At 38.0% G+C, this 26,866-nt stretch overlaps 1 protein-coding gene across 14 annotated transcripts in view; it reads right to left on the bottom strand.

Annotated features, from left to right (window-relative positions):
• PLCH1 (phospholipase C eta 1) overlaps window positions 1–26,866 on the bottom strand; it is a 182,889-nt gene that overhangs the window by 45,727 nt on the left and 110,296 nt on the right. For all 14 annotated transcript variants that reach the window (XM_037526247.1, XM_037526246.2, XM_054700999.1 and 11 more), the window contains 4 exons: window positions 21,569–21,698; window positions 17,641–17,811; window positions 4,203–4,296; window positions 2,448–2,651 (listed from right to left, as the gene is read on the bottom strand). In XM_037526247.1, coding sequence (XP_037382144.1) covers window positions 2,448–2,651; window positions 4,203–4,296; window positions 17,641–17,811; window positions 21,569–21,698 — 599 coding nt within the window. The remainder of the gene's footprint in view (window positions 1–2,447; window positions 2,652–4,202; window positions 4,297–17,640; window positions 17,812–21,568; window positions 21,699–26,866) is intronic.

Raw genomic sequence — 26,866 nt, 5'->3', positions numbered from 1 at the left:
AGCTTTTAAATCCTGCACATTTTTAAAATATATTAATTTACCTTTCTAACACTATTGTCACTTTTGTAGCAGAAAATTCTCCAAGTGAGAAACTCTGACAAAGAAAAGTTCAACTAGTTACCAGTTTTATCTCACACTCTTATAGTATCTCCAACCTGTTACCCACTGTTGACTCACAGGAGATCCCCACAAAAATGCAATTCCCTTTTGCTCCAAGGAATTGTATTCCATCAACAACGAACTTTTTTTAGCATCAAAATCTTTCTGGAGTTCTCCCTCAACCTTCTTACCTTGGTTAACAATCAGCTTACCTTGGAGGACACTACTTCCTTTTTTTACAGATGATTTTTGCAGAAATCATAGAACCAGGAGGTATTCTCCAGGTTTTTTGTTACTTCTAAGCAATTGTTCTTCTATAGTCATTAAAAAAAAATAAAAACCTGCTTTTTAAGACCTTATTTTATCCACGTCAACTTTTCTGGTATCTTCCAAGTGCCTATTCTATAGCATTCTTTTTAAGTGTCTGGTTTATTATTTTTAACAACCACTTTTAATTAAAACCTTCCCACCCCTGTACCAAGTCTTCTGATACATAAAAATGTGTAGTCACTAGCCCACAACAGACTAGCCACTCCTACCTTCCCATTAACATGCCACCAAAGCTACATAGCAAACAACACTAATAAACTCCCAGCTGCCAAACACAACCAAATTAGATGCTTATTTTGCTCTCCTTCTGTTGTATGGAATATTTTGACCATTTCATTCTTTGGTCAAAAGAGGCCAATTTGGGGGCTCCCTGGTGGCACAAGAGGTTGACACGCAACCTATGAAGCTGTCTGCAGCCACTGCAGCAAGGGTTCGATCCCCGGCCAGCCAGGGAGCTACCCACATGGTACAGCTGACCTCTCCTGACTCTCCCACTGCTCCCCTCGGCAGTGTATTTCAGTTGCTCTGCCTATTCTGTTCCCCACCCTGTCTCTGGTGAATCTTCTCACCCCCCATACCACTGGCCTGTACACCAGTTCTTGTATGCATAAATAAAAAAAAAAAAGAGGCCAATTTGTGTTAGATGTCCTCATTATACCCTCTTGCTTTTTGTGCTTCTAAATATTACATAACTTTAAGTCCTCTATCACTTTCCCACTCTCCTCTCAGTGACAGTGTACACTGTCTTGATTTTAACTGTTACATACAAAACTCAGAATTTTGGAATCTATATATTTTTTTAAAGATTTATTTATTTATACAAGCACTGGGTACAGTCAGAAGCACGGGAGGGTGAGAGAATTCACCAGAGCCAGAGCGGGGAGCAGAGCAGGCAGAAGGACCGAAGTACACTGCTGAGGGGAGCAGCGGGCGGCAGGAGAGGTCTGCGCGCCATGTGGGACCTCCTCCGGTGGCTGGGGAGCAGCCGGGGATGGAAGCAGCGCTGCAGAGGCTGTGGGCAGCTTTGCAACCCAGCGCTCAACCGCTGCGCCACCAGGGAGGCCCTTGGAATCTATATTTTGCCTGGATCCTTCTATTGAGTTCAGATACTGTTATCCAAATATTAACATGTCCATGTAAAAATTAAAAAGTCACTATAAACTCAAACAGAAGCAAAACTGAGCTCAATGCTCTTCCTCTCCGATTCCTTATAGCATTTGGGAGCACTGTCCCTTTGCTCCAGCTGTCGCCTCCATTTTGCACATCCTTTACTTATTTCACTAGGTTCTGTTAAGTTTATTTCTTTGAAATCTACATAACCCTCTCTCTCAGTCCTTTTTATGAATCATTTCAACAGTCTTCCCACCATTCTCCTTGCTCTGACATCACCTCCACTCCCTCTACAAACACATATTCTAAAAAAAAAAAATTATCTTCCTACACTGCTGTTTAAGCAATCTTTCTAAATTGCAAATCAGATCCTGTCGTTACATGTTTTAAAATACTTCAGTGGACCCTCATCACCAAACACTAAAACTGAAATTCATCCCCACAGCACTCAAAACCCTTTGTGACTGACACAAGTCTGTTTTCCCTGTGTACCGATTTCTCATCACATTTGACCTCACACCTCACTCCATACCACCACTTCTCTACCATATATAAGATTCAGCTGTGAAATTCTTACACCATACTATTACTTTTAATGTCCACCCCTCCTACTAGACTATAAGTTCCTTAAGATAAAAGCCAAGTCTTACATCTCCATCCTTACCCCCAGGAACTCACTAGAAATTTAATAAATGTTGACTAGTGGATGGAACATGAAGTTTCTTAAAAACAAAAGTTATCCTGAACTATTTTTTAATTTAATCAAAAATATCTTTATCATCCCAGTTTTTAGCAACTGAAGGTGTGTTTCCATCTTGACTGAGGAGTGAGGAGACGGACTGAGTAGACCTGACTGAGTGACTGGCTGAAGACATGTTCACAGCACACCTGGGAGCTCCAGCACATACCTTCCACACAGCGACAGCCCTCTTGCAGCACCCGTGCATACATGTCCACTTTGGACTGAGAAAGGAGCTGGTCCCCAGTCAGGTACGTGTTGTGGGAGGACGCAATGTAGTAGTTGCACAGGGGCTGGTCCATGTCCTGGTACACTTCATGGTGCAGTGGGTTAAATATGTCACATGCTGGACTGCGCATGAAGTTCGTGAAGCCTTTGGAAGAAAGAGTGAAATACCTGAGCCTTGAAAGTGTATGTACTCAAGTGACTATTCCAGGGACAAAAAAATTGGAGTGTGTTCTTAGTGATTATCTTATTTACCCTCAGGACAGCTTTCCTAGGAAAAACTGGGGCAATGAGAGATTTGCTTCAGATCAAATGATGTCAAAAACTGAAGTATGACTTTGGGGGAGTAACAGCTTAAACACAACCTGCAGAAATAAGGCTGAAGAATTTTCTCTGAGTGGAAGGGGCTTACTACAAAGCAGGTCAGTAACTACATTACTCAAACTGATCATGCAATGTGACCCACTAGGTGTCTGATTCAGGGCTACAGACATATTTCTACTACGTGGTACAATGATCAATTAGCAATTTCATAGGTTATTCGGGCAGTTTGAAATGTAGTATTGTCAGTGCCATAGTTGGGACATCAGGTCAAAAGTTAGACCTGGCCTAATTTTGAAAAGTGACTATTGGTTTGGGAGGTACTATGACTGGTACATTTCACACATGTGAAATTATGCTTGAAGATTAATGTTGAACACTCTGCTAGTTCTACAGTTTTTCAATTGTTTATGGTAAAAATTTACATTTCATGTTTAATTTCATCTTTAGGATCCTAATAAAAAAAGATTCATTTCTTAGTAAAGGTTCAAATGAGTTTATCTCCTCAAGTTGTTTTAACATGATTTTTTAATGATATAACTGTTAAATTATTCCTCTTTATTTAAATACCTTCCATCCCAGGAAGCAAACCCATGTTATCAAAGCCCCCTTGTCTACACTTGGTCTGGAAGTAGAGGAAATAAAGGGCCAACCATCTGAAATGAAAAGTGAAAGACGAGCTATGTCTTTGGATGGTCCTAAGGACAGCCAGAAGTTACCCTGGCGGTCTTTCCTAAAGATAATCTGTTCTGCCTGGGAGATCCTCCTCTTGGGTAGGAACCTACAGTTTATTTCCCCACATATTTAAATACTTATACTTACATGCAGCTATGTTTATATTATTTATGTATAACATCCTAGAAGTTAGATTCTAAGTATATAATTGTGGGCAACTCTAAGATGAGATAGTTACATTAGCAAAATTTGTGCTTCCAACAAAGCTCTCTAATACTGCCTCGGAGGTAAAATAAGTTCATTGCCAACTTTTTTAAGAAACATATATGCTTGCTAGTTTCATACATTACTAATTTTATGAGTTATTAATGTTACCACCAAATTCTCTTATATAAAATTAACAGTTTAACATATTTCCAAAACATAGCCATTTGAAAAAAGGCTAAATATTTCTTGCCATGTATCACAACTAGTGGCATCAAATTAACTTGCTAAAAGAAAACATTTAATATCATTGCAAAAACAAGAGAAATAGCAATGTCATGACATCTTCTTTGTAGGAAAATATGTTTGCCTGTCTTTGGATTTTAATTGAATCATCAATAATTAGTTATCTCCTGATTTGTTTTCCTAAAAATTTTGCTAGACTTTAACTCAGTGGACTGAATCAGGAAGTGATAACTAAGAATATTCTTTATTTTACCTTCTATGCCAAGAACATTTTTCGCCTTATTTTCTTCTGAAACTTCAAATTTCCTTATAATGTCAAGACAATAGTCTGTGGTCACGTTATTCATCTAAACAAAACATAACATGAAGAGAACATCTGTAATTTCATGAGTTGTGTTCCTTTACACCAAAAAGGCATGCTTACTATAAATGGGAGTAATTAAAATATGGCATTGGAAGAAAAATACTCATATGTATCAATGAAGAGAATTAAAAGCCCAGGAATGAATTCATGCATGTACCAATACCTAATTTTTGACAAAGAAGCCTGGACCATACATCGAGAAAAGAGATTCTCTTTAGCAAATGGTGCTGGGTAAACTGGGCAGATACATGTAAAAGAACGAAATTGGAACACCAACTTCATACACAAAGATAAAATCAAAATAGATTGAAGACTTATATAAAAGACTCACAACAATAAAATACATAGAAGAACACATTGGTAATACATTTCATAATATCAGTAGTAATAAAGAGTGTTTTAGAGACATAACCCCTGTAAGCGATATAAAATAAACAATTGGAATTACCTCAATTTAAAGTGCTTTTACCACAGCAAAATGTAAATAGATTAAAAAGACATCCCACTGAGAGAAAATATTCATACGTTACACACTCACAAAGGAGAATAGTCAAGATATGTAAAAAAAAACTTAATTTAACAATAATAGAAAAACCCAATTACTAAATGGCAACAGACCTGAATAACTATTCTCCAAATCTGATAACCAAAATGCTAATAGATGAAAAACTGTTCTTTATCACTTTTAATGTGGGATATGCAAGTCAAAACCACAAGCAGTTATCATCTCAAATCCACGAGAATGGGATTATTTTAAAGCCTATTTTTTTTTTAAAGATTTATTATTTATTTATTTATTTTATTTTTATTTGTACAAGCACTGGGTACAGTCAGAAGCACCGGAGGGTGAGAGAATTCACCAGAGCCAGAGCGGGGAGCAGAGCAGGCAGAAGGACCGAAGTACACTGCTGAAGGGAGCAGCGGGCGGCAGGAGAGGTCTGCGCGCCATGTGGGACCCTCCTCCGGTGGCCGGGGAGCAGCCGGGGATCGAACCGGCGCTGCAGAGACTGCGGTCAGCTTCGCAACCCAGCGCTCAACCGCTGCGCCACCGGGGAGGCAAGAATGGGATTGTTTTAAAAAGCTCTAACCACAAAAACTGGAAGCATTAAGAATTAATGAAAAGTAATCCACTTTCGGGCCTCCCCGGTGGCGCAGCGGTTGAGCACTGGGTTGCGAAGCTGCCCGCAGCCTCTGTGGCGCCGGTTCGATCCCAGGCTGCTCCCCGGCCACTGGAGGAGGGTCCCACATGGCGCGCAGACCTCTCCTGCCGCCCGCTGCTCCCCTCAGCAGTGTACTTCGGTCCTTCTGCCTGCTCTGCTCCCCGCTCTGGTTCTGGTGAATTCTCTCACCCTCCCGCGCTTCTGACTGTACCCAGTGCATGTATAAACAAAACAAACAAACAAATAAATAAATAAATAAAGCATGCCTCTATTAAAAAAAAAAAAAAAAGAAAAAAAAAAGTAATCCACTTTCTGTGAAAATTCAAGTGCTAAGGATTGACTCAGGGTAATGCAGTGAAACCTCATAATAAGGAGAATTGAAATGTAAAGAGTCAGTCATTCATCCTTCTTCACGCCCTTGTTTCATGTAATTAACCTCCCCACAGCAAATTCTACATTTAACACAAATTTTCTAGTCTTCACTTAAAAATGACAGTGTTTTACCATATGTATTAGAGGTTTTATTGTAAGAATGAAGGTTAACTATAGGTTAGTACTATTTATTGTCCTTTTTCTCCCATTGTGCTTCCTGTTTGACACTGCTAAGTAAAATAAAAAAACATATTCCCCTACTCTACCCCTCATTCTTTCGGACCTCACTTGAAAGTTATTTACTATCATTATCTGAGCCACCTGCTATCTCCCATGCTGACGATTGTTCTTTCCACATCAGGAAACTAGTACTAAAAGAGCTTCGGAACACTCTATTTTAATGATTCTTAACATATATATAATGGTCACCACTGCAATTATAATGAGCTTTTGCACATGTAATTTTCAATAGTCCTCATGACACTCTTGCTAATTTAGTGTTTTCTGTCTGTTTTAAAAATACCAAAACTAATACTAAGAAAGGTTAAAGACTATTTCAACCAGAGTCCCAAATCCAAGATTCAAATTTCTTCCTTCCGACTTCAAGTTCAAAGCTTTTTCTTCTACGTTATATCTCTTGTTTGGTTGTTTTTCTTTAAGTCTGCTGAAAAACTGAAATGTTTACCTTCTAAATGAAATGCTTCCTCAATATAGTTAAAACCTCTTAATCATCAGTGCTTATTTTTTGAGATTTTTGCAACTTTCAAATCAATTAATATAATTTGACATCTTCAATAATTCCATATTGGGCTATTGTTTGCTAGAGTGCTGTAACCTCATCCCAAAGAGAAAAGACCAACAGGTCCTCATTGTCAAGGACAATCTACTTCAGATGGATGAAATCATGTATCTGTAATTAGACATGGATCTGTAAAATACTCAGATGGTGACACTAAGTTTTATTCCCAGACTTTTTACTTTTCCAGCAAAACTTAAAGAGTGTAAATTTGGAAAAAAGGCAGGAAACAAATATTATTTCTTATAGCTAGGATTCCCAAAGCACACAAAACAATGTAATTTTCAGAAAATTTTAATATTACCATTGCTTTCAATTTATTTTTATGAATGTAATGTACCCATAATTAAGTCAATACTATAATGCTGATGACTAAAGCAGAATTCCCCCTTTCTCTACCCAGAACCACTTTTCAAAGGAAATAACAACACTTCTGGATTTTTTTAATGACTCAATATTCCTACTTATGTTAATATTACTTCTTTTTATATACTTTAAACATTAATTTTTATTGAATTAAAGATTTAGCTCATTTCGGCCTACAAAACTAACTTCCCCCCCCATCCATCCTCTCAGTTTAGTTATGGCTGTTTTTATTAAATTACTATTCAGTGTTTAAATTATTCTGATGGGCCTCCCTAGTGGCACAGCGGTTGAGCGCTGGGCTGCAAAGCTGCCCGCAGCCTCTGCAGCGCCGGTTTGATCCCTGGCCACTGGCGAGGGTCCCACATGGCGCGTAGACCTCTCCTGTAGTGCCCACTGCTCCCCTCAGCAGTGTACTTCATCAGTCTGCCTGTTCTGTTCCCCACTCTGGCTCTGGTGGAGTCTCTCACTCTCCCGCACTTCTGACTGTACCCAGTGCTTATATAAATAAATAAATCTTAAAATAAATAAATTATCCTGACTGCAAATATTGAACAATGAGTTTTTGCATAAATAATTGCAATTTTTTCTTGGAGCATTTTCCTGATTTGTTAATTGTTGCAATTCCCATTTATCTGTTTAATTTCAAATGTTTCCATCACAAACTCTTCCCTATCACTTTGATGGTCTCTCAGTTTCATCTTCCACAAAAATCAAAGAGAAGAGATAATCCATGAATTCTATTTTCCCAAAAAAGGTCATTCTCCTTCCAGACTGGTTGAGTTACAGAACTTCATTCAACTTTTCCTGACCCTATTTGTCTCTTGTCAGAGCACTTGAGAAGTAAATTGTTTCTTGCATGAGTTTTTGTACATATTCTTGTGGTTTGATTTTTTTTTTTTTTCCATTCCACACATATTTGGTTAGGCAGGAGATTTTAGGTCAGAAATTGTTCCTGTGATTTCTGGCTTCCAGCATTGCTGATGACATGTTTGATACTATTTTGATTCCAATTCTATTCATGGGACTTATTATTCATTACTTTGACTGGATTTTTTTCTTTCTGCAAGTTTTTACAGTTTCACTTTCTTCTTGGCATTGCAACATCCTACTGTGACTTGTCTCTGCTGGATCTTTTTACATTCACTGTCCTTGGCACAAAGCAGGCCCTGCCAATCCAGACATTCCTATCTTTGGTGCTAGTTGTGTTATAGTAATTATTTCCTCCCTTCATGTCTCCTTAGCTTTTCCTATAACTCCTATTTTTCAGACAGTGGACCTTCTGGATCAATCTACTTTTCTCCACTTTATTTTCTTTGCCATCTACTGAGTTTAGTTCTCGCCTCTTGTTTTCCTCTGAACTCTCTTTTCTCTTGCTACATGGCTGCATTATTTAATCACCCTAATATAAAAGGCAGGTTTTTAATTTTTTAAAGATTTATTTATTTATTTTATACAAGAACCAGGGTACAGGCCAGAGGCGCGGGAGGGTGAGAGGATTCACCAGAGACAGAGCAGGGAACAGAACAGGCAGACCGACGAAATACACTGCTGAGGGGAGCAGCAGGCGCGACCGCCATGTGGGACCCTCACCAGCTGGCCAGGATTGAACCATCGCTGCAGGCTGCTGACAGCATCACAGAGCAGCGCTCAACCACCTGCACCACCAGGGGAGGCCCCAGGTTTTTAATTTTCCTTCTCTCTGCATTACCTCAATTTCCTAAAGGTTTTTCATTCTACTGGTTGGTCTAGGTTTCTGCTTTTTATAATACAGAATTTTCTCAAATATGTGGGAAGCCTGGTCTAAGGCGGAGGACAATGGGCGCCTCAGTGGTGGGAGTGGGTGGTGACATACACTTAAGGAGTGTGTTCCTCTGAATCATACACAGTGAATCACACACAGTGCTGTAAAACAATGTGACCTCAGTAAAACAAATCACTTAAAAAATTTTATAAAACTCATTCTTTAAATTCTTTAAATATTTAGGACATATTTAAAGCCAAGTCAATAATAAATTGGTTGAAAGTGTAGTATTCATAAACACGGGTTATTTACTGGAGGGGGTCACTGTAGAATTCTCTGGCTGAACTATTTTACCAAATTTCTAACATAAACATGTTTAGGGTCTTTTCCCTTTTTGATTGGTATGTTAGTTTCCTAGGGCTACTGCAAGAAATTACCACAAATGTGGTCCATTAAAACAACAGAAGTTTATTCTATCAGAGTTCTGGAGGCCAGAAGTCTAAAATCAAGGTGTCCCAGGGTTGGTTGCCTCAGAAGACTCAGAGAATCTGTTCCATTCCTCTCTCCTTGCTTCTCGCAGCTGCTAGCAAACTTTGCCACTCCCCTGCTTAGGGTTCTATAATCACAGCCTACCTCTACAGAACCTTCTCTCTCTGTGTCTATCTTCTTTTCATTGTGTTTGGATTCCACCCTAAATTTAGAATTATCTAATCTCAACATTCTTAATTACATCTGCAAAGACCCTATCACCAAATAAGGTCATACCCACAAGTACTGGGAGTTAGGACTTGGACTTCTCTTTTGGGGTTAATATTCAACCCACTATAGTTTGCAATAGTCCCCTAAGAAAATTTTTCCAATTTCCTACCTGGAAGGGATAAACTTGGGAGCTGAGTATTAGAAAAGAGTTATGGTTCTCATACCCTAATGCATTAGAGCAAGGTATTCCTCAAACCTTATATTTATTATTATTTCTGTGAAACAAGATACTTAAAACTTAGAAGCTTAAAACAACCACCACTATTTTTTATCACAGTTAGGTAGAATGGCAAGTGAAATGGGGTTCTATTAGATAGTTGTTTCACTGTTCTCACACAGGAGTTATTCGTTGACTGGACATCTGGTCACCTTATTATAGCCCAATGGTCCAAGACAACCTCACTCACATGTCTGTGGTTGGTGTTGACTTGTCTGGGTCTTTGGTTTTTCTCATCATTAAAGAAACCAGCCTTCAAGATAACCCCACAACTCCAGTAGGGAAAAGAGTGGAATTATCAAGGCTCCCTAAAGCCTCGACATCATTTCTGCCATGATTTATAAGACATACCAAGTCACAAAGCCATTCAAGATTCAAGGGAAATAAAACAGACCCCACTTCTTGACAAGAAGAGAGGCAGTCACACAGGGATTGGGGGTTAGTACAGTCATCGCTACAACCACCAACCATGGTGCACGTTTTCTGTACAGCGTCCACACTAGGTGTGCCTGCTGTGCCTTAGCTAGAATATTGTGGTTCATCCTTCTCCAGCTCCTAAGTTCAGTTTTACATCAGGATGGAGGAGGGATAATTGCCCTGCTGGCTGCAGGCTGCTGGCTGCCCTGCTGGTAATGGGAGAGGATGCGGAGCCAAACGACACTACTCTAACTTCCAACTGATGCTTGTGTTTTCAATCCTCTGCCTCACCTATTTTTAAAATGATCATGTGACGTAATTCTTGAGTCTTTCAAGGGTTCTCTGGGCAAATGAGGTGGCTTTGTGGTCCCTGGCTCTGTGGGCTTGAGTTTTAAAGGACTTCTTTAGGTCAGACAAGTTTCAAGGTTCTGTTCTTCCTGTCTCCTCCTCCATTCTCCTTGTAGTTTTACATGGTGGAGAGGGATATCTATAGTGTATTTTGGGTAATTCCAGGAAGGACTAGTGGAACTCTCTAAATGAATGGTCAGTCAGTTTTCAATTGAAAGGTATCTACCAAAATAACTAGTTATCTCTCCCAAAAGGCTACATCTAACTCATTCTAAAATTAAACCACAAATTTCAAAGCTTTTTAATATGGGACTATTTCAAAGAATATGTCATTTGGGAACTATATTCAAGGCAGCAAAAATATTACAAGATGTAAGTACTCTGAAAATCCTCTCAAAGGGGCCTCCCCGATGGCACAGCAGGTTGAGCGCAGCGCTGTGAAGCTGTCCACAGCCTCAGCAACGTGGGTTCGATTCCCGGCCGGCCAGGGAGATTCCTACATGGCAAGGCAGACCTCTCCTGTCTCACTCACTGCTCCCCTTGGCAGTGTACTTCAGTCCTTTTGCCTCTATTCCTCCCTGCTCTGTCTCTGGTGAATTTTCTCACCCTCCCGCGCCTCTGGCCTGTACCCCAGTGCTTGTATAAATAAATAATAAAAATCTTTAAAAATGCCTCTCAAAGGCTGTAATTGTAATTAAGAAAAATGAAACAGAAATCCTGTAAAGACTCTTAAAAGAATGCTTTTGTAATAGAGGAAATGCTATTGAGAGAGAGACACAATAACCAGGAGAGGAAAGCTATAAGCAAAAACGAGTTTATCATTATTTCTCATAATAGATATGATTAGAATGACCAGGACTCTTACCAATACCTCTCTGGATTAAGTAAAGTAGGTAACAAGGAGAGAGACCACAACAGACACCTTGTAATTGCATCGGAAGAATCAAGGAAACATTTCAGCAGAAAAAAAAAAAAAAAAAAAAGCAGCAAAGGGGCAGCTGTTAGAACCATCACAAAGTGATATGGTATAAATCTGTGTCAGATAAACAAAGCTACAAGAAGAAGAAGAGGACCTTCTAGAAAAGGATGGAAAATCTACAGGAAAATTTACTTACTGGGGAGGTAGCCTTTACTCTTTACTCTAAACAAAAGTATTTCAAGCTGTAAAATTGCTTCCATATTCCTGTTTTTTTCTCTCTCAATCCATAAGAAACAAAAGGGAAAAGAGAGGTGGTAGAATATTGCTAGGAAGGGCCTCCCTGGTGGCACAAGGGGTTAAGATGCAGCCTACTAAGCTATCCACAACCACTGCAGCACGAGTTCCATCCCGGGCCAGGGAGCTACCTACATGGTGCAGCAGACCTCTCCTGACTTGCCCGCTGCTCCCCTCAGCAGTGTATTTCAGTCAGTCTGCCTGTTCTGCTCCCCACTCTGTCTCTGGTGAATCGCCTCACCCCCCACACCTCTGGCCTCTACCCCAGTTCTTGTATGCATAAATAAACAAATCTTTTTAAAAAAATTGCTAGGAAAGATTGCCAAGGGAGTTGGGGGGGGGGTGAAATAAAAATTTTACTTCTGAAGCAAAACTCTACACATTTGGACCCAGTACAAAGACATGGATAGAAATACCAAGAGTTATGGCTTGTTTTTTCGCAAACACAGGGCATAAAAATGAAGCAAAAACCCTCAGTCAACTTTAGTACTTTTTTTTTAATGAAAACACTTTTTAACTAATATCTAACATTGATTTACAACACAGTTTATGATTAAACTATGGGCTCATACCTCTTCAGACATTTGCTACCACACCATACCCATCACCAAAACACCCATAGTCCCCCTTTTCTAGTAGCCTCAATTCTGTAGTCATATTTCCAGGGTTTGTTTTGGTTTAGCTAGTATTGTCTATTTTGTTTCTTTCTGATCCCATATAAGTGAAATCATTTGGTATTTTGCTTAGCATAATCCCCTCCAATTCTATTCTTGCCTCAAATGACAAGAGTTCACCTTTTGCAATAACTAAGATTCCATTGTGTACATATTCTACATCTTCTTAATCCACTCATCTGTCCCCAGGCACTTACGTTGTCTGAATAACTTGGCTGTTGTAAATAGTGCTGCGGCCAGCATAGGAGTGCATAAGTTCCTCTGATATACTGTTTTTGCATTCTTTAGGTAGACACCTAGTCGTGGGCTTGCTGGATCATATGGTAGATTTGTTTTTAATATTTTGAGAAATCTCCAAACTGTTCTTCATAGGGTTGAAACTACATTCACTCTGTATTACCACCAACTGTGAATAAGGGTTCCTTTTTCTCCACATTGTCACCAACACTTGTTTCTAGTTTTTTGATAGCAGCCATTCTCATGGGGGTAAGTTGATATCTCACTGTGGTTTTGATTTGCTGGGTACCATGTGCTTAGTCAAACTGACATGTAAAATTCACATCACAAATATCAGAACGTACATGCAGCTTACACTAAAAAGCCGGGTGCCAAAATATAAATCAGACTGGACACCAGAAGCTACCCCTTAATGCCTGCTTTTCTCATCACAGGGACTTAGACTATCCACAATTAAGAAAGAGTTTACAGTTTCTCACTTCTATGATGCCAACATCATCTTCTTTTAACTACCAAAGCCACCATCCATGAGCCTCTGCTTGCCCCAAAGCCACATTAACACTGGGAGACCACCCTAGTACTTTGGAACCACGGACTGGGGGATGTCTGATCTTTATCTGTGGATTTAAGAGAGTGACAAAAGAGAAACTTCGGCCAGCTACTTCTTGCCTAACTAACATTTCTTCATGGATATAAACAACAGTGAGAATTTCCCTGAGCACATTCATATTTTAAGGATGAAAGTCCTAATCAAACAGCAACTGGACCTGTCAAAGGCGTAAATTCCACTTTTAGAGAGCTTCAGCAAAATAAAAAGTTGACCTGTGGCCAATGTTTGATTTCACATAATCCTTAACGCATATGTGACCAACAGTGATATTTCATTTCACAACTGAGTAAATCTCTAAAAGCCAAATCCTCTAGTGTTTACACCCATCTTATGCCATCAGAAATGAATGAATTACTGCCATATGGATCATCACATTGCCTCAAATTTGTTCCATTATGAAAATCCCATTTTAAAATTCAAAAGCCCATAAAACTCTTGATTAATGACACTATTGCTGCACATTTGAGATCATGGGCAATTTTTCTCTATTTTAGAGACTAACAAAATGCACAGCTTTATAACTTTTCTTCCTATGCACAATTATTTCCTTTGGAATAAATTACTAAAAGTAAAATGGATACATCAAAGTTTATCAATTATAGGAAATTTAATAACAAAATTATCTTAGAAAAACACTTTACCTTTCCATTACATCACCAAAACTATTTAAAAAATGAACCCTATGCTTGGTATATGTTTTGTGAACTTTTATTAACATGGCCTTTTGGTTCTAGCTCATATTTTTTAATTACTAATGAAAGTTGAACATTTTTAATAGGTTTTGTTGACTTTTTAGGTGACATTTTATATATTTCAAATGTTTTATCCAGCAATTCATCTATAACAAAGAAGCAAAGAATATGCACTGGAAGAAGGTGCATGTTCTTCAACAATTGGTGTTGGGAATTGCACATGCAAAAGAATAAAATGACTGCCACATGCAAAAGAATAAAATGAAATCAGTATCTCATACATGAAAATCAACTCAAAATGGATAAAAGACTTGGATGTAAGACCTGAAACCATATAATACATGGAAGAAAACATAGCCAAAACACTCTGCTACACAAACTCAGAAACATCTTTGGAGATTCATCTCCAGCAGCAAGGAAAACAAATGAGGATATAAAACAACTAGAACTGGGGGCCTCCCTGATGGCACAAGGGGTTAAGCACTGCACTATGAAGCAATCCACAGCCTCTGCAGCATGACTTCGATCCCCAGCCAGCCAGGGAGCAACCCACATGGCGCAGCAGACCTCTCGTCTCGCCCGCTGCTCCCCTCAGCAGTGTATTTCAGTCAGTCTGCCTATTCTGTTCCCCACTCTGTCTCTGGTGAATCCTCTCACCCCCGCATCTCTGGCCTGTACCCCAGCTCTTGTATACATAAATAAATATTTAAAAAATAAATAAAACAACTGGGACTACATCACACTAAAAAGCTTTAGCATACTATACAGTGAAAGAGACAGTAACCAAAATGAAGAGATGTAATACAGAATGGGAGGAAAAAATTTGCACACCATACATTGGAGAAGGGAGTAATATCAAAAGTCTACAAACAGGTAATACAACTCAACAAAAAGAAAACAACCTAATCAAAAAATGGGCAGAAGAGTTAATAGTCACTACTCCAATAAGACATTAGCCAATAGACATATGAAAAAATGGTCATCATCACTTATCATCAGGGAAATGATGATACCACTGCACATCTGTCCCATATCCCCCCCAAAAAAAACCCCAGAAACAAGTGCTGGCAAAGGTGTGGAGAAAAGAACCTCTTATACTATTGGTGGGAATGTAGACTGGTCCAGGCCCTATGGACTGTGGAGGTGCCTCAAAACACTAAAAAATGGATCTGCCATATGATCCAGCAATTCCACTCCTAGGAATCTGCTCAAAGAACAGAAAACACTAATTCAAGAGGAAAGCTGCATACCCATTTTTATAGCAGCACTATTTATAATAGCCACAATATGGGAACAACCTAAAATGCCCCAGAATGGATGAGATGATCAAGAAAATGTGGTATATATACACAGTGGAATACTACATAGTATAGTGATCAAAAAAAGATAGACTCATACCACTTATAGCAACATGGATAGAACTGGAAGGGATTATGTTAAGTGAAACAAGCCAGAGGGAGAAAGATAAAGTCCTGATGGTTTATTTCACTTTAGGTGGAATATAGAGAAACCAAACAAAGGATTAGGTAAACTACAACCTACCCTTGAAAGCTGCCCCTAGATATGAACCATTCAGGATGGGAGAAGGAAGGAAAAGGGGGTGGGACAGAGCACAGTGGACTATGGTGAAGGACTATCTGTGCTTATGCAGTGACAGAACTATGGTGACCATACCTGAGGGGACAAATGCCAGATTGTGGGAGGAAAACTAACAAGGATTAAAATAATGGTGCTTTTATTTAAAAAAATGTTTTGTCCATTTTTCTTTTGAGTATTTTTTCTTGAATAGTCTGTAAGAGCACTTTTCCTATTAAGGAAATTCACTATTTTTTTCTTTTTTGTTTGTTGTAAATACTTGTTTGTTTGCAGTTGACATGAAATTTATAGTATTTGATATACTGCACCACCTAAAATTTAAAGTCATTAACATCTTCCTTTATAATTTATGCCCCTTGATGTATCATAATTTCTTTTAATTTATTTCAGTTTATGCCCACATGTAGCTTCAAACTAATTTAGAAAATTAAACTGGGTATAGGGTAATCATCTTCCAGTGGCTGATGTCACAGAATATTGACTTCTGTCTTGCCCCACTAGCTGGTGGAATGTCAATATAACCCAAGGAGGAAAGAACACTTACCCCCAAGCAAATGATATCCACTATCACTATTCAAATGGATTGGGTTGGTTCCACCAGTCCAAATGAATTTGATTAGTAGCTTTAAATATTTTAACTCCTCACATTGCCATGCTTCCCAATTTTTCTGTCAAAGGGTTTCACATTAATCATTACAACCTTCCATTGGACATAATCAGAAAGGAAAGGTATGCATCTCCTCCCCTTCGTACAGATCAGGAAGCTGAGACTGGGAAGCAATAATGATTGAGCCACCTAAGACTGTTCAATAAACAAGCTTGCAGGGTGTAGAATGCAGGTCTCCTGGGCGCCTGTTCTAATTTCTTTCCACCAAACTATGAAAAGTTCTCCCAGTGAGAATGAGGAATTAAAAGAACGGGAATTAGAGAAGTAGAGATATAGAAAGGATCTAGTCTCAGGGCAGGGCATTTCTTCTATTACCTCATTTCCAAACCCCATAGTTTAGGTGCTTTTATAGAAGATGAACATAAATTACACAAATATGCCTGATAAAATTGTTTCTGCCATTTGTGACAATATATAAACCTAGAGGAACTTACGCAAAGTGAAATAATTCAGACGCAGAAAGACAAATGCCACATGATCTCACCCATATGTGGAATAGAAAATCATCAATACCATAAAGGCAGAGAGAAGAATGATGGTTGCCATTACAAAGGAGGGGGAGAATATTAATCAAAGATTCAATCATGTGGGATGATTAAGTTCTGGACATGTAATGCAAAGCACAGTGACTGCAGCTTATAATGCTGTATTATATTGATATATTTGAAATTTGCTAACAGAATTGATCTGAAGTGTTCTCACCACACACAAAAAAAGTAACCATATGAGGTGATGGATGTGTTCCTTGTCTGTGGTAATCATTTCACAATGTACATGTATCAAAACCACATGGCGTACACCATAAATATGTGCAATTTTATTTCAAGGATACTTCAATAAAATTAGAAAAAAAAACAAAACTGAAATATTCATTTATTCTTCTACTTTAGTGATAAGCAGCAAGAAACAAATGGGGTTTAAGGCAATATTTAAAAAGGGACGATGACAATACCACAATTGTTGACCACAATTCAGCCTACAGAGTATCAAAATTTAAAATTTTTCTTTTATCTATATTTAGGTATACCTTTTGCTAATCAGGATTTAATTTACTAAGCCTTCTCACATGACCAAATGCCAATTTCCTCTCAGAATTATCAATGAGTTACTATATTGTTAGTTAAGGATTATGTCAGCTAATACCTAGCTGTATTTCTAGTATAAAGAAAACATTACCATTGTTTCTAAAACAAAACACAAGCTAACATTCAATAATTTGTGGGAAAACAGGCATATCCATTAATACCCGACACATTTAAATTAAAAAATTTTATGTGTTCAAATTATCACTACCTCTTAAAAGTCCCTGGAAACACATAAATTACTCGGGTAAGATTTTTGTGGAATTGTGAAATTTACCCCCCCCACCCGTCTTAAATTTAAAGTATAACTATATCCAGCCCCAAGAGAAACCCATACATCTTTTTCAAATATTTTTCAGAAAACATTCAATATCTAATACCTTTTGTTCCACCTTCAAAAATTGAGCCAGTTCTTCCACAGTTAGGTGATCTTTCTTGTCACTGTAGCTCAAAAGCAACAAATAAAGGTCCCGTCTCAATGACATCATTTTATAAAAAACACAGAACTCTTCAAATGTCAAAGTTCCCTGATTCTCATCTGTATCTGCTTCCTGAAAGAGAAACACAAGGAGAAAAAAAAAGCAGACAGTGAGACTCTGGAATAGAAAATCTAGTCCTGGGAAAATTATTTACTCTAAAAAGGCTAGCTAGCACTCATTTTACAAATAGTAAACATACATTCTTTTCAAACATAGGAACCAATTTTAAAATGAACTATATATCATCAGACCACAAACCTTCAACAAATTATAAAGAATCAACCTTATAAAAACCAATTTTTTTATCACAAGAAGTTACAAATCAACAAAGAAAGCTTTTTAAAAAACAATTAGGAAGCAGTAATTTCTAAATAGGAAAGGAGGCAGTTCTTGTCTTTTAAGACTGCCCTCCTGTGTCTATGGAGGTGTCTCTCTCTCTCCCCTTTTATCTTTCCCCAATAAATTTGCCATGTACGGCTGAAAAAAAAAATAGGAAAAGACATGTAACACAGTGAATATGCACACTAGATATTGAAACTCAGTGATGAAGTTAAAGCAGTACTTAGAAGGAAATTTGGAGTTTTAAATTTATTAGGAAAAAATAAAAATAAATAAGCTAATAAGTCAACTCAAAAAGCTACAAAATAAAGCAGAGCTAGAAAATATTAAGTTGAACAAAATCGGAGGTAATAAATTATACAGACAAAAGCAGAAAGCAATGAAATAGAAAATACAAATAGGCATAACACCAAAGGTTAACAGTTAAACCAAAGGCTGATCTTTTGAAGAAAATAATGAAAAAGAGGAATCTTGAACAAAACTAATCAAGAACAAAAGAGACATTTAGCACATAATGAAAACACCAGTCTCTCATCAGCTTCTGTGCTATAATTCAATCAAAAGCAATTTTTACCTATAGTGATTCCTTCTCATTTCTGCATAGAAAGCTCTTATAGTCATCAGCATCTTGGTTCCCCCCTTGCTTTCCCTCCATAGAAATCTAAAAAATCCCTCTGGACTGATTTCTAGTTGAAAGTATTTGTTTCTAGTAATTAGTAAGATACTTTTACAAAGTATCTTCCTTCTGATTAACTCAATTTGTCATAAAGCCATAAAACTCTTGGGGAAGTAGAATGAGCAACCAATCCATTCACCTGATCTTCATTCTAACCGGACAGATGTAACTGAACAAAAATGGACAAGGAAAGGATGACATTTTGAAATGCATGATTTTGTAATGTATACTTGTCACTTATGTGGTTTTAAACAAAACTTTGAAAGCCAATGTGCTCATAAAAAAAAATACTTTTAAAACCTTTGTTAATCTTGGGTCAATTCTGGACACTCACTTTGACCAGAATTTAAGCCATACCATTTCCCTGTGAGAAACAGGTTAGGTAGGTTAAAACGGAGATAGGTTAAGCTATAGAATATCATACTTTTGGTGTGTAAGGTTCTTGGTTGCAGAATCTTTGCAACCTAAAAAACTGGATCAAATGTTCACATTCTGTAATAACTTTGTCTCAAAATACTGAACCCTGTGTACAGAAATAAAACATTTTTAAGACTTTCTTGTAAATGCCTTATCAATTAAGAACAGTAAAATTAGGATGTTTAGTCATGATAGCATCTAACATCTCAAAAGTATACCATACCTTAAAGGATTACTTTAAGAAAAAAACAATCAGTTGGATCTGACACTACAACAAAAAAAGCAAAAAATATTCATGTCTCTACCAGCGACGTGTCAAAAGCAATAGAATGGTTCAGAAATAATACTAAGAACCTTAGTCAGCCCGCTCCCATCATGGGCACTGACAGAACTCTGTTAGATGCCAGGCCTACATGTGAGTGTAGGAAATGCTCTGCACACAGAGGCCCATCTGTTTTCCAGGTCACTTCTGGCTTGACAGTTTTGTTGTTGTTGTTTTTTCTGCATAGAAGAACTAGGGTGTAAGCCAGAGGTGCAGGAGGTTGAGGAGATTTACCAGAGACAGAGTGGGGAGCAGAACAGGCAGATTTACTGAAATACACTGAGGGGAGCAGTGGTGAGACAGGAGCAATCTGCAGCACCATATGTGGATGAGCTCCTTGGGCAGGGATCAAACTCAGGCCATAGTGGATGATAGTGCTGAGACTTAACCCTAGGCCACCAAGGAGGCTCCCTTGATAAATCTTTAAACCTAAAGTCCTACAGAGAGACGCTTAATGTTTTCTTCAAACTTGTCGAAAAGATTAACTTTGAACTTACAAGATATTTGACATAAACACTTTCTGGTTCACCCTCTAAAATATTTGGTGTATTGGAGATAACAGTGTCTGAATGGGAGAAAAATATAATAAAAAAAATAGTTCAATATCTTATATGTTTCTGCCTTATCACGCACAAAGTACCCAAAAATTATTTTTGTAGGGCCTCCCGGTGGCGCAGCGGTTGAGCGCTGGGTTGTGAAGTTGCCCGCAGCCTCTGCTGCGCCAGTTTGATCCCCGGCCACTGGGCGAGGGTCCCACATGGTGCGCAGACCTCTCCTGCCCGCTGCTCCCCTCAGCAGTGTATTTCGTCACTCTGCCTGTTGTGTTCCCCGCTCTGGCTCTGGTGAATTCTCTCACCCTCCCGCGCTTCTGACTGTACCCAGTGCTTGTATAAATAAATAAATAAATAAGCCTTTGGAAAAAAAAATTATTTTGTAGGTATAAATTTTACCCTTCTCTTTAAGTTTGGACTACCTGATTTAATCAGAATCTGCCACTTAGGACCCACAAATAGCTCCTGCAGAAGGGAATAGATGGGAGCTGGAGCTCAGGACAGGACAATGTCAGCTGTCACAGACAGTGCCAAGGGCATGGCAAATTCTTCCATATAGTTCAAGGACAATTCACTGTGATAAGTCATTTCCCTTCCAAAGTCCCCTCTCACTGCAGTTTCTTCTCTACATATCTCATTTCTTCCCCTTCTTTCATGTTCTCTAGGGCAAGGGTCCAAGTTTACCATAATACAAACCATCTCCAGCCAAGAACTTCCCAACAGACAGCACCACTGGACAAGGTCAGAGGAAGGAGCCAGCTCCCATCTTCTATTCACTGCTGAAACTAAATATACCTCTGTCATTTCTGCCCTGACCACCTCTAAATACAAGTGATTCAAAAATAAGGGTCTTTCATAAATGAATATTCTGCAATTACTAACAAACCAGCATTGTGTTTGAACCAATTTAAATTTCATTGGTTCACTTCTGCACCTTAGACTGAGAATGGACTACAATCCCAGCTAGAAGCCAGAGTACGTTTGGGCCCAAGGACTCTCCTCAAGGACTTACCAACCGGAAAAGAACATCCTACAAGCAGGCAAGCAAACAGGAGTGTGCCCTAAGCAGCAGCAACGCAGCACGTCCGCGCCTCATGGATTCTAACTCAAACTCCACTGAAACAAAATCGAGGGCTCTTGAGGACCTGGACAAGTGCTGTGTTTTACAAATCACTTAGTCTTTATTCTGATCCTCACAATAGCCTGTGAGGGAGGGAGATGAGATATTATCCTCTCTAAGAGATTTGATTGTGCTCACTCCATTATGTGTCAGAAAAAGTACTTATAATTACTTTCTGAAAACAGCAACAACAAAAAAAGCATTTTAGGAAGTGAAAGTTCGTGTTAAGTTAGGAAGTTTTTCTCCTTGATGAAACAAAACACCTCTCTCTTGATCAAAGGGAAATGAAGACACTGAGCAGGTAACATGAGCTTCCCGCATAACGAAACAGCTTTGAATATCTAAGCACATTCATAATCTCTGAATTTTTTACCAAAGTTCCAACCCAATAGTGAAAAACGTACCTGAAACATTTGTCTGACTTTTCTTCGGGGCAGATTGACATTTAGTTTATGCATCAACTGGTGTATCTCTTCAATATTCAATAAGCCATCGCCATTTTTATCAGCTTCTTCAAAGGTCTGCTTCACCCATGTGCAGAAAGGTCAAGAAAAACACTTGTGATCTCATCAAAATAAAAACTGCTCCCTCACGGAATGCTCACAAGGATATTTAGCATTAACACTGAACTTGAGAAGAAAGTCTTTGGAGACCTGCAATTCACCGACGCAGATGCAGGAGAGCTATGGGGGTGATACAACAAAAGGCAATGAGGAGGCGGGCTCCTATGGGGCTCCCTTTATTGTGAAATCATGGTCCAACCATGTTATTATGAGAGCTTCTGAAACTCAAACATTGTTATCCAGTTTATTAAAGAATCTCTATGATGTGACAAAACTCCAAATATCAGTTTATTTCCCCTGTGATGTTTTATCTTTTCACCTTTACGGAATTCCATGTTACATGATTTTTCCAACTCCCTTTCTCATTCTCACCCCCTAGTTCTAGATATTTTAACCATGTAGTTCAATCTCCTCATTGATGATCTTCAGATAAGGATGTAAAACCAGGAGAGGGGGATATTTGGTACAGATTACAAAGATGTAGGTCTCCTGCGACCCAGACCAGCCCTCCTTTCTCTGCAGTGTTCCTCTTCACCATTACGAGCTTTGATGGCTCTTACCTAACAGCCCTGAAGTTCTAAATCAAAGGCCATAATATGAACTATAGATAGGCTGGAGCTTGCCCTCAAAGCTCAGAAATGATACTAAGAAAGTGAAGATAGGAGCTGAGTTTGGATACAAAGGACTCAGAGCACACGAACTGAGATTTTAAAAGGCATTTAGGGTGATGAGTCTTAGGTGGCTTAATATTCTGGGGAAGCAGAATTAATGGTAACAAATGGGTGAGTTGAAAACTTTAAATTACAGCAAAGGAATTTTAAAAAATGATGATTCATAGTTGTTGGGGGGGGCGTAAATTACAGAAGACAGGAATTGCATAAATCCTTAGAAAACTAAAATGTGCTTCAAAATTCAAAGGTAATGAAAAGGAAAGATAGGAAGGTGACGGGAATAAAACAGAGAACCACAGCAAAGGAAAAGGATAGGTTTAAAGTCCAGAAGTGGGAAAAGGGAACAGGTCAGAGAAAAGGGACAATGGATAATATAAGCTTATTAAGGGGAAATCAAACAGAGATTTTCATTTTAAGTCAAAATATTAACTAACCCTGCCCCTAGTTGTAACACAGCACATCTACATTTCTTTTGGTGATTCAAATCATGATATAGGAAATTGTGCCTTAGAAAGTAAAAACAACCAAGCATTTAGTTTTACTCTTCTAAAGTGAAACAGAAGTGATTTTCTGATTGTAAACGCTTTCTTTCACATTTTGTTCCCTTTATAGCATACAAAAATAACCAGCAAACTCTTTCAAATGCAATAGTTCAGGCAGGATCTCATTATATATATGACACATGGAAGTTAAAGGGTAACCCCACGACTAGATGGAAAAATTCAAGACTGAAGTATTTGAGCCAATTAGTAAAAAGTTCCTGAATCTCACCTTTTTCTGTTTTCTGGGCACAGTGTCCATTCCATAAGCTTCATTTCTTTGGACTGTGGACACTGCTCTGAACCCCACAAAGTACTTAGCCAAAATTCAATGAAATGAGTCCAATGACATTTTTTTTCATCTTTGTCATTTCATCCTTCTTTACCAAAGTCTTTCAAAGACTTCTCCAGAAAAGAGATAGGAACAAGTAAACACTAAAGTTGAATATTCTGCAGATAAAAACCCTTTAGGGCAGGCCTAAGTCTGCAAGGCCTTAAGTGTCAACTGACAATTGATTTAAGGGAAGTGGGGTTTGTAAGATGGAAATAGACCAAGAAATATACACCAGTTCTGATTTAATACGGATGTAGCCCTATGACAGTTGAGTCACTTCTTGAGGCTTCTACTTCATCTACAATGTCTGTGCACACATTAGATTAGTCCCTTCCACTCTTAAGTCTGTGAAAGGAAAAACCATTCCTTCCCAGTAACTATACACGTGGAATAAGATACTATTGCAGGTGAAAGTATTCTGATTATCTTAAAGACATGAGTGACCCAGAAAGCCCTAAATTAATGATTCATAGTCATATACATGATTAATTTAAAAATAGAAGTCTTTATGCAAAGAAAAACTGAGAAAGTGAAAACTGAATGCAAAGTTTTGCCGAATATTTTCCATCAGAAATAGGAGAATGTCAAGTATTAAATGATATTTAGAACAGAGGTCAACAAACTATCTGCAAAGGACATGATAGTAAATATTTTAGGATTTGCAGGCCATTTGGTTTCCACTGCAACTCAACTCTGTTTTTTGTTACACAAAACAGACTGCTTTTCATTAATGAAATGGCAATAAAACTTTAATATCAACACTAAAACTTGAATTTTATATAATTTTCAGTGATCACAAAATGCTTTGCATTTTTTCAGCCATTAAAAATCTATTTTTGGCTCAGGATCCCATACAAAAATAAGTGGTGCCCCAAATTTGCCCTACAAGCTGAATTTTGCAGAACCCTGATTCACAGGGAAGGTGCGAGGTTTCAGTACAGAACATCCTTAAGGGACTACCTAACGAGTTCTAGGGGGAGTAATTTGCTTCATAGATGCATGAAATAAGATGGGAAAATCGTTAAAAGAATGGTCAGATGGAGAAAAATGCTGAGGCTGGAGCCAGCACCATCATCCTGGCTGCAGGGGCTGCTGAGATTTCAGACTTTATCAGAATAGCAACACAAAAGGTTTGCTAACCCTTATAAATCTTATCAATCACAATGATGTCTATTATTTATAATGATTATTATCTATACAAGCCAGATAGATAGTAGTCTAAGCACTTTGTGTATATCAACTTATTTCATCTTTATGCAACTACACAGGGTGGGCACTATGATTAATACATTACAGATAAAAACTCTGAGGCAAGAAAATAACAAATAACTCATCCAAAGTACACAGCATGTGGCAGGGTTGGGGCTGGACCATGGCAGTCAGCACCAGTTTGATTCTTTAACCAAGATACTCCATTGCTTCTTATAGATAAGAGTACTATCTACCTCCATTCAATGTGGTTTACATGAAATACCTTGAATTACACTCCACACATAAAGCTTTTTATACTGTACTTATGATTCATTATTCTCATTATTCATTCACAGGTCTAACTGAAATGCAATAATAATGAACATCCCAAATTTGTTCCCCTCAATTAATATAATTAAATGCATGTCCAATGAAGGATGTCATTCTGTTATTAAGATAGTATCTAAAATGCTATCAAATTCTAACAAATCTGTGTGAGAATGATTCCCTGACTCAAATAACTTTATGATTTTGTCTGTATCTATATTGTTCATTAATTTCATTTTTCCTTTTCTCTACTTAATTGCATAAACATTAGTTGCTTAAAAATTTCTTGTATAAGTATTCTTCTGGGCAGTTCTGGGGCACTTACTTTTAGATAGCACATTTTCAGAATATGAACTCCCTCAAATGTCAACCTGGTTAAATAGAAACATGAAAGTTTTCTACTGCCAGAAAACATGAACAAACAAACCAGATTCAAAAAAACTATTGACCTAAACTGGTACAAATTCAAATTACAATTTATAACTTTTAACATCTTAAATATAATCTTCATGGCATCCACAATGATATAACTACAAAAGGAAATGAGAAAAGAATTAACATTTCACTACCAAAAAAAAAAAAAAATCAACTGAACACAAAAGAAAACAGCAATGCAGAAAATGAGGTATAAAAATCTATGTGAGACATAATAAATAACATGAAGACAGGAATCAGTAGCCCCTTGTAAGTGATTCCCTTAAATAGAAATTGATTAAACTCTCCAATACCATATTAATATTTATTCCTGGAATACAAGAACAGTACAACATATGAGAATCAATTAATATTAAACACCAAATCAAGTTTAATGAAGGTGAAAAAATGATCATCTCATCAAAACAGAAAAAGCACTTGAAAAATTTTAATATAATCTCATAATAAAAATACTCAAAATAGGAATAGAAAATTACTTCAACATAAAAAAGCTGATTATGAAAAAAATGCTAAATATTATTTTTAATAGTCAACAACCAAAAGTGTTTTCTCTAAAATCAGGAATAAGGGCCTCCCCGGTGGCGCAGCGGTTGAGCACGGGGTTGCGAAGCTGCCCGTGGCCTCTGTGGCGCTGGTTCGATCCCTGTCTGCTCCCCGGCCACTGGAGGAGGGTCCCACACGGTGCGCAGACCTCTCCTGCCGCCCGCTGCTCCCCTCAGCAGTGTACCTCGGTCCTTCTGCCTGCTCTGCTCCCCGCTCTGGCTCTGGTGAATTCTCTCACCCTCCCCGCGCGCTTCTGACTGTATCCAGTGCGTGCATAAATAAATAAATAAATAAATCTTTTTAAAAATAAATAAATAATAAAATCAGGAATAAGGTAAGGATGCCCACTTTCACCACTTCTATCCAACTTACTGCTAGAAGTACTAGCCAGAAAAATTGGCAAGGAAAAGAAGCAAGGCATCAAGTTAAAGAGAAATTTGTCAAATTATCTCTGCTTTCAGATGATATATGATCTTATATGTAGAAAACCTTAAAGACCAAACAAAAGAGTTGGTGAAACAGGGCCTCCCCGGTGGCGCAGTGGTTGAGCGCTGGGTTGCGAAGCCAGTGTACTTCGGTGCTTCTGCCTGCTCTGCTCCCCGCTCTGGCTCTGGTGAATTCTCTCACCCTCCCGCGCTTCTGACTGTACCCAGTGCATGTATAAACAAAACAAACAAACAAACAAATAAATAAATAAATAAAACATGCCTCTATAAAAAATTTAAAAAAAAAAGAAACAAATAAATGATTTCAGCAAACGAGCAGGCTACAAAGTCAATATACAAAATTCAGTTGCATTTCTTTGCATGAATAGCAAACAACCTAGAAGGAAATTGTAAGAATGAGTTCATTTACAATAACATCAAAAAAGAATAAAGTATCAGGAAGTAAATTAACCAAGGAAGTAAAAGATTTGTACAATTAAAAATGATAAAACACTACTAAAAGAAAATAAAGAAGACATAATAAATGGAATCAAGACAGCGTTGTATTAACATAGAAACAAACAGACAAACAAATGCAATATAATCGAGCCCCAAAACAAACCCTCACCAATATGGGCCTTTTTTGACATGGCTACCAAGGTTATTTAAAGGAA

The sequence above is a fragment of the Talpa occidentalis genome, unplaced genomic scaffold (assembly GCF_014898055.3).
Source record: "Talpa occidentalis isolate TD23 unplaced genomic scaffold, MPIMG_talOcc4v2.1 talOcc4.4, whole genome shotgun sequence".
NCBI classification, from domain to species: Eukaryota; Metazoa; Chordata; class Mammalia; order Eulipotyphla; family Talpidae; genus Talpa; species Talpa occidentalis.
This window is presented reverse-complemented; position numbering and strand designations above follow the sequence as displayed.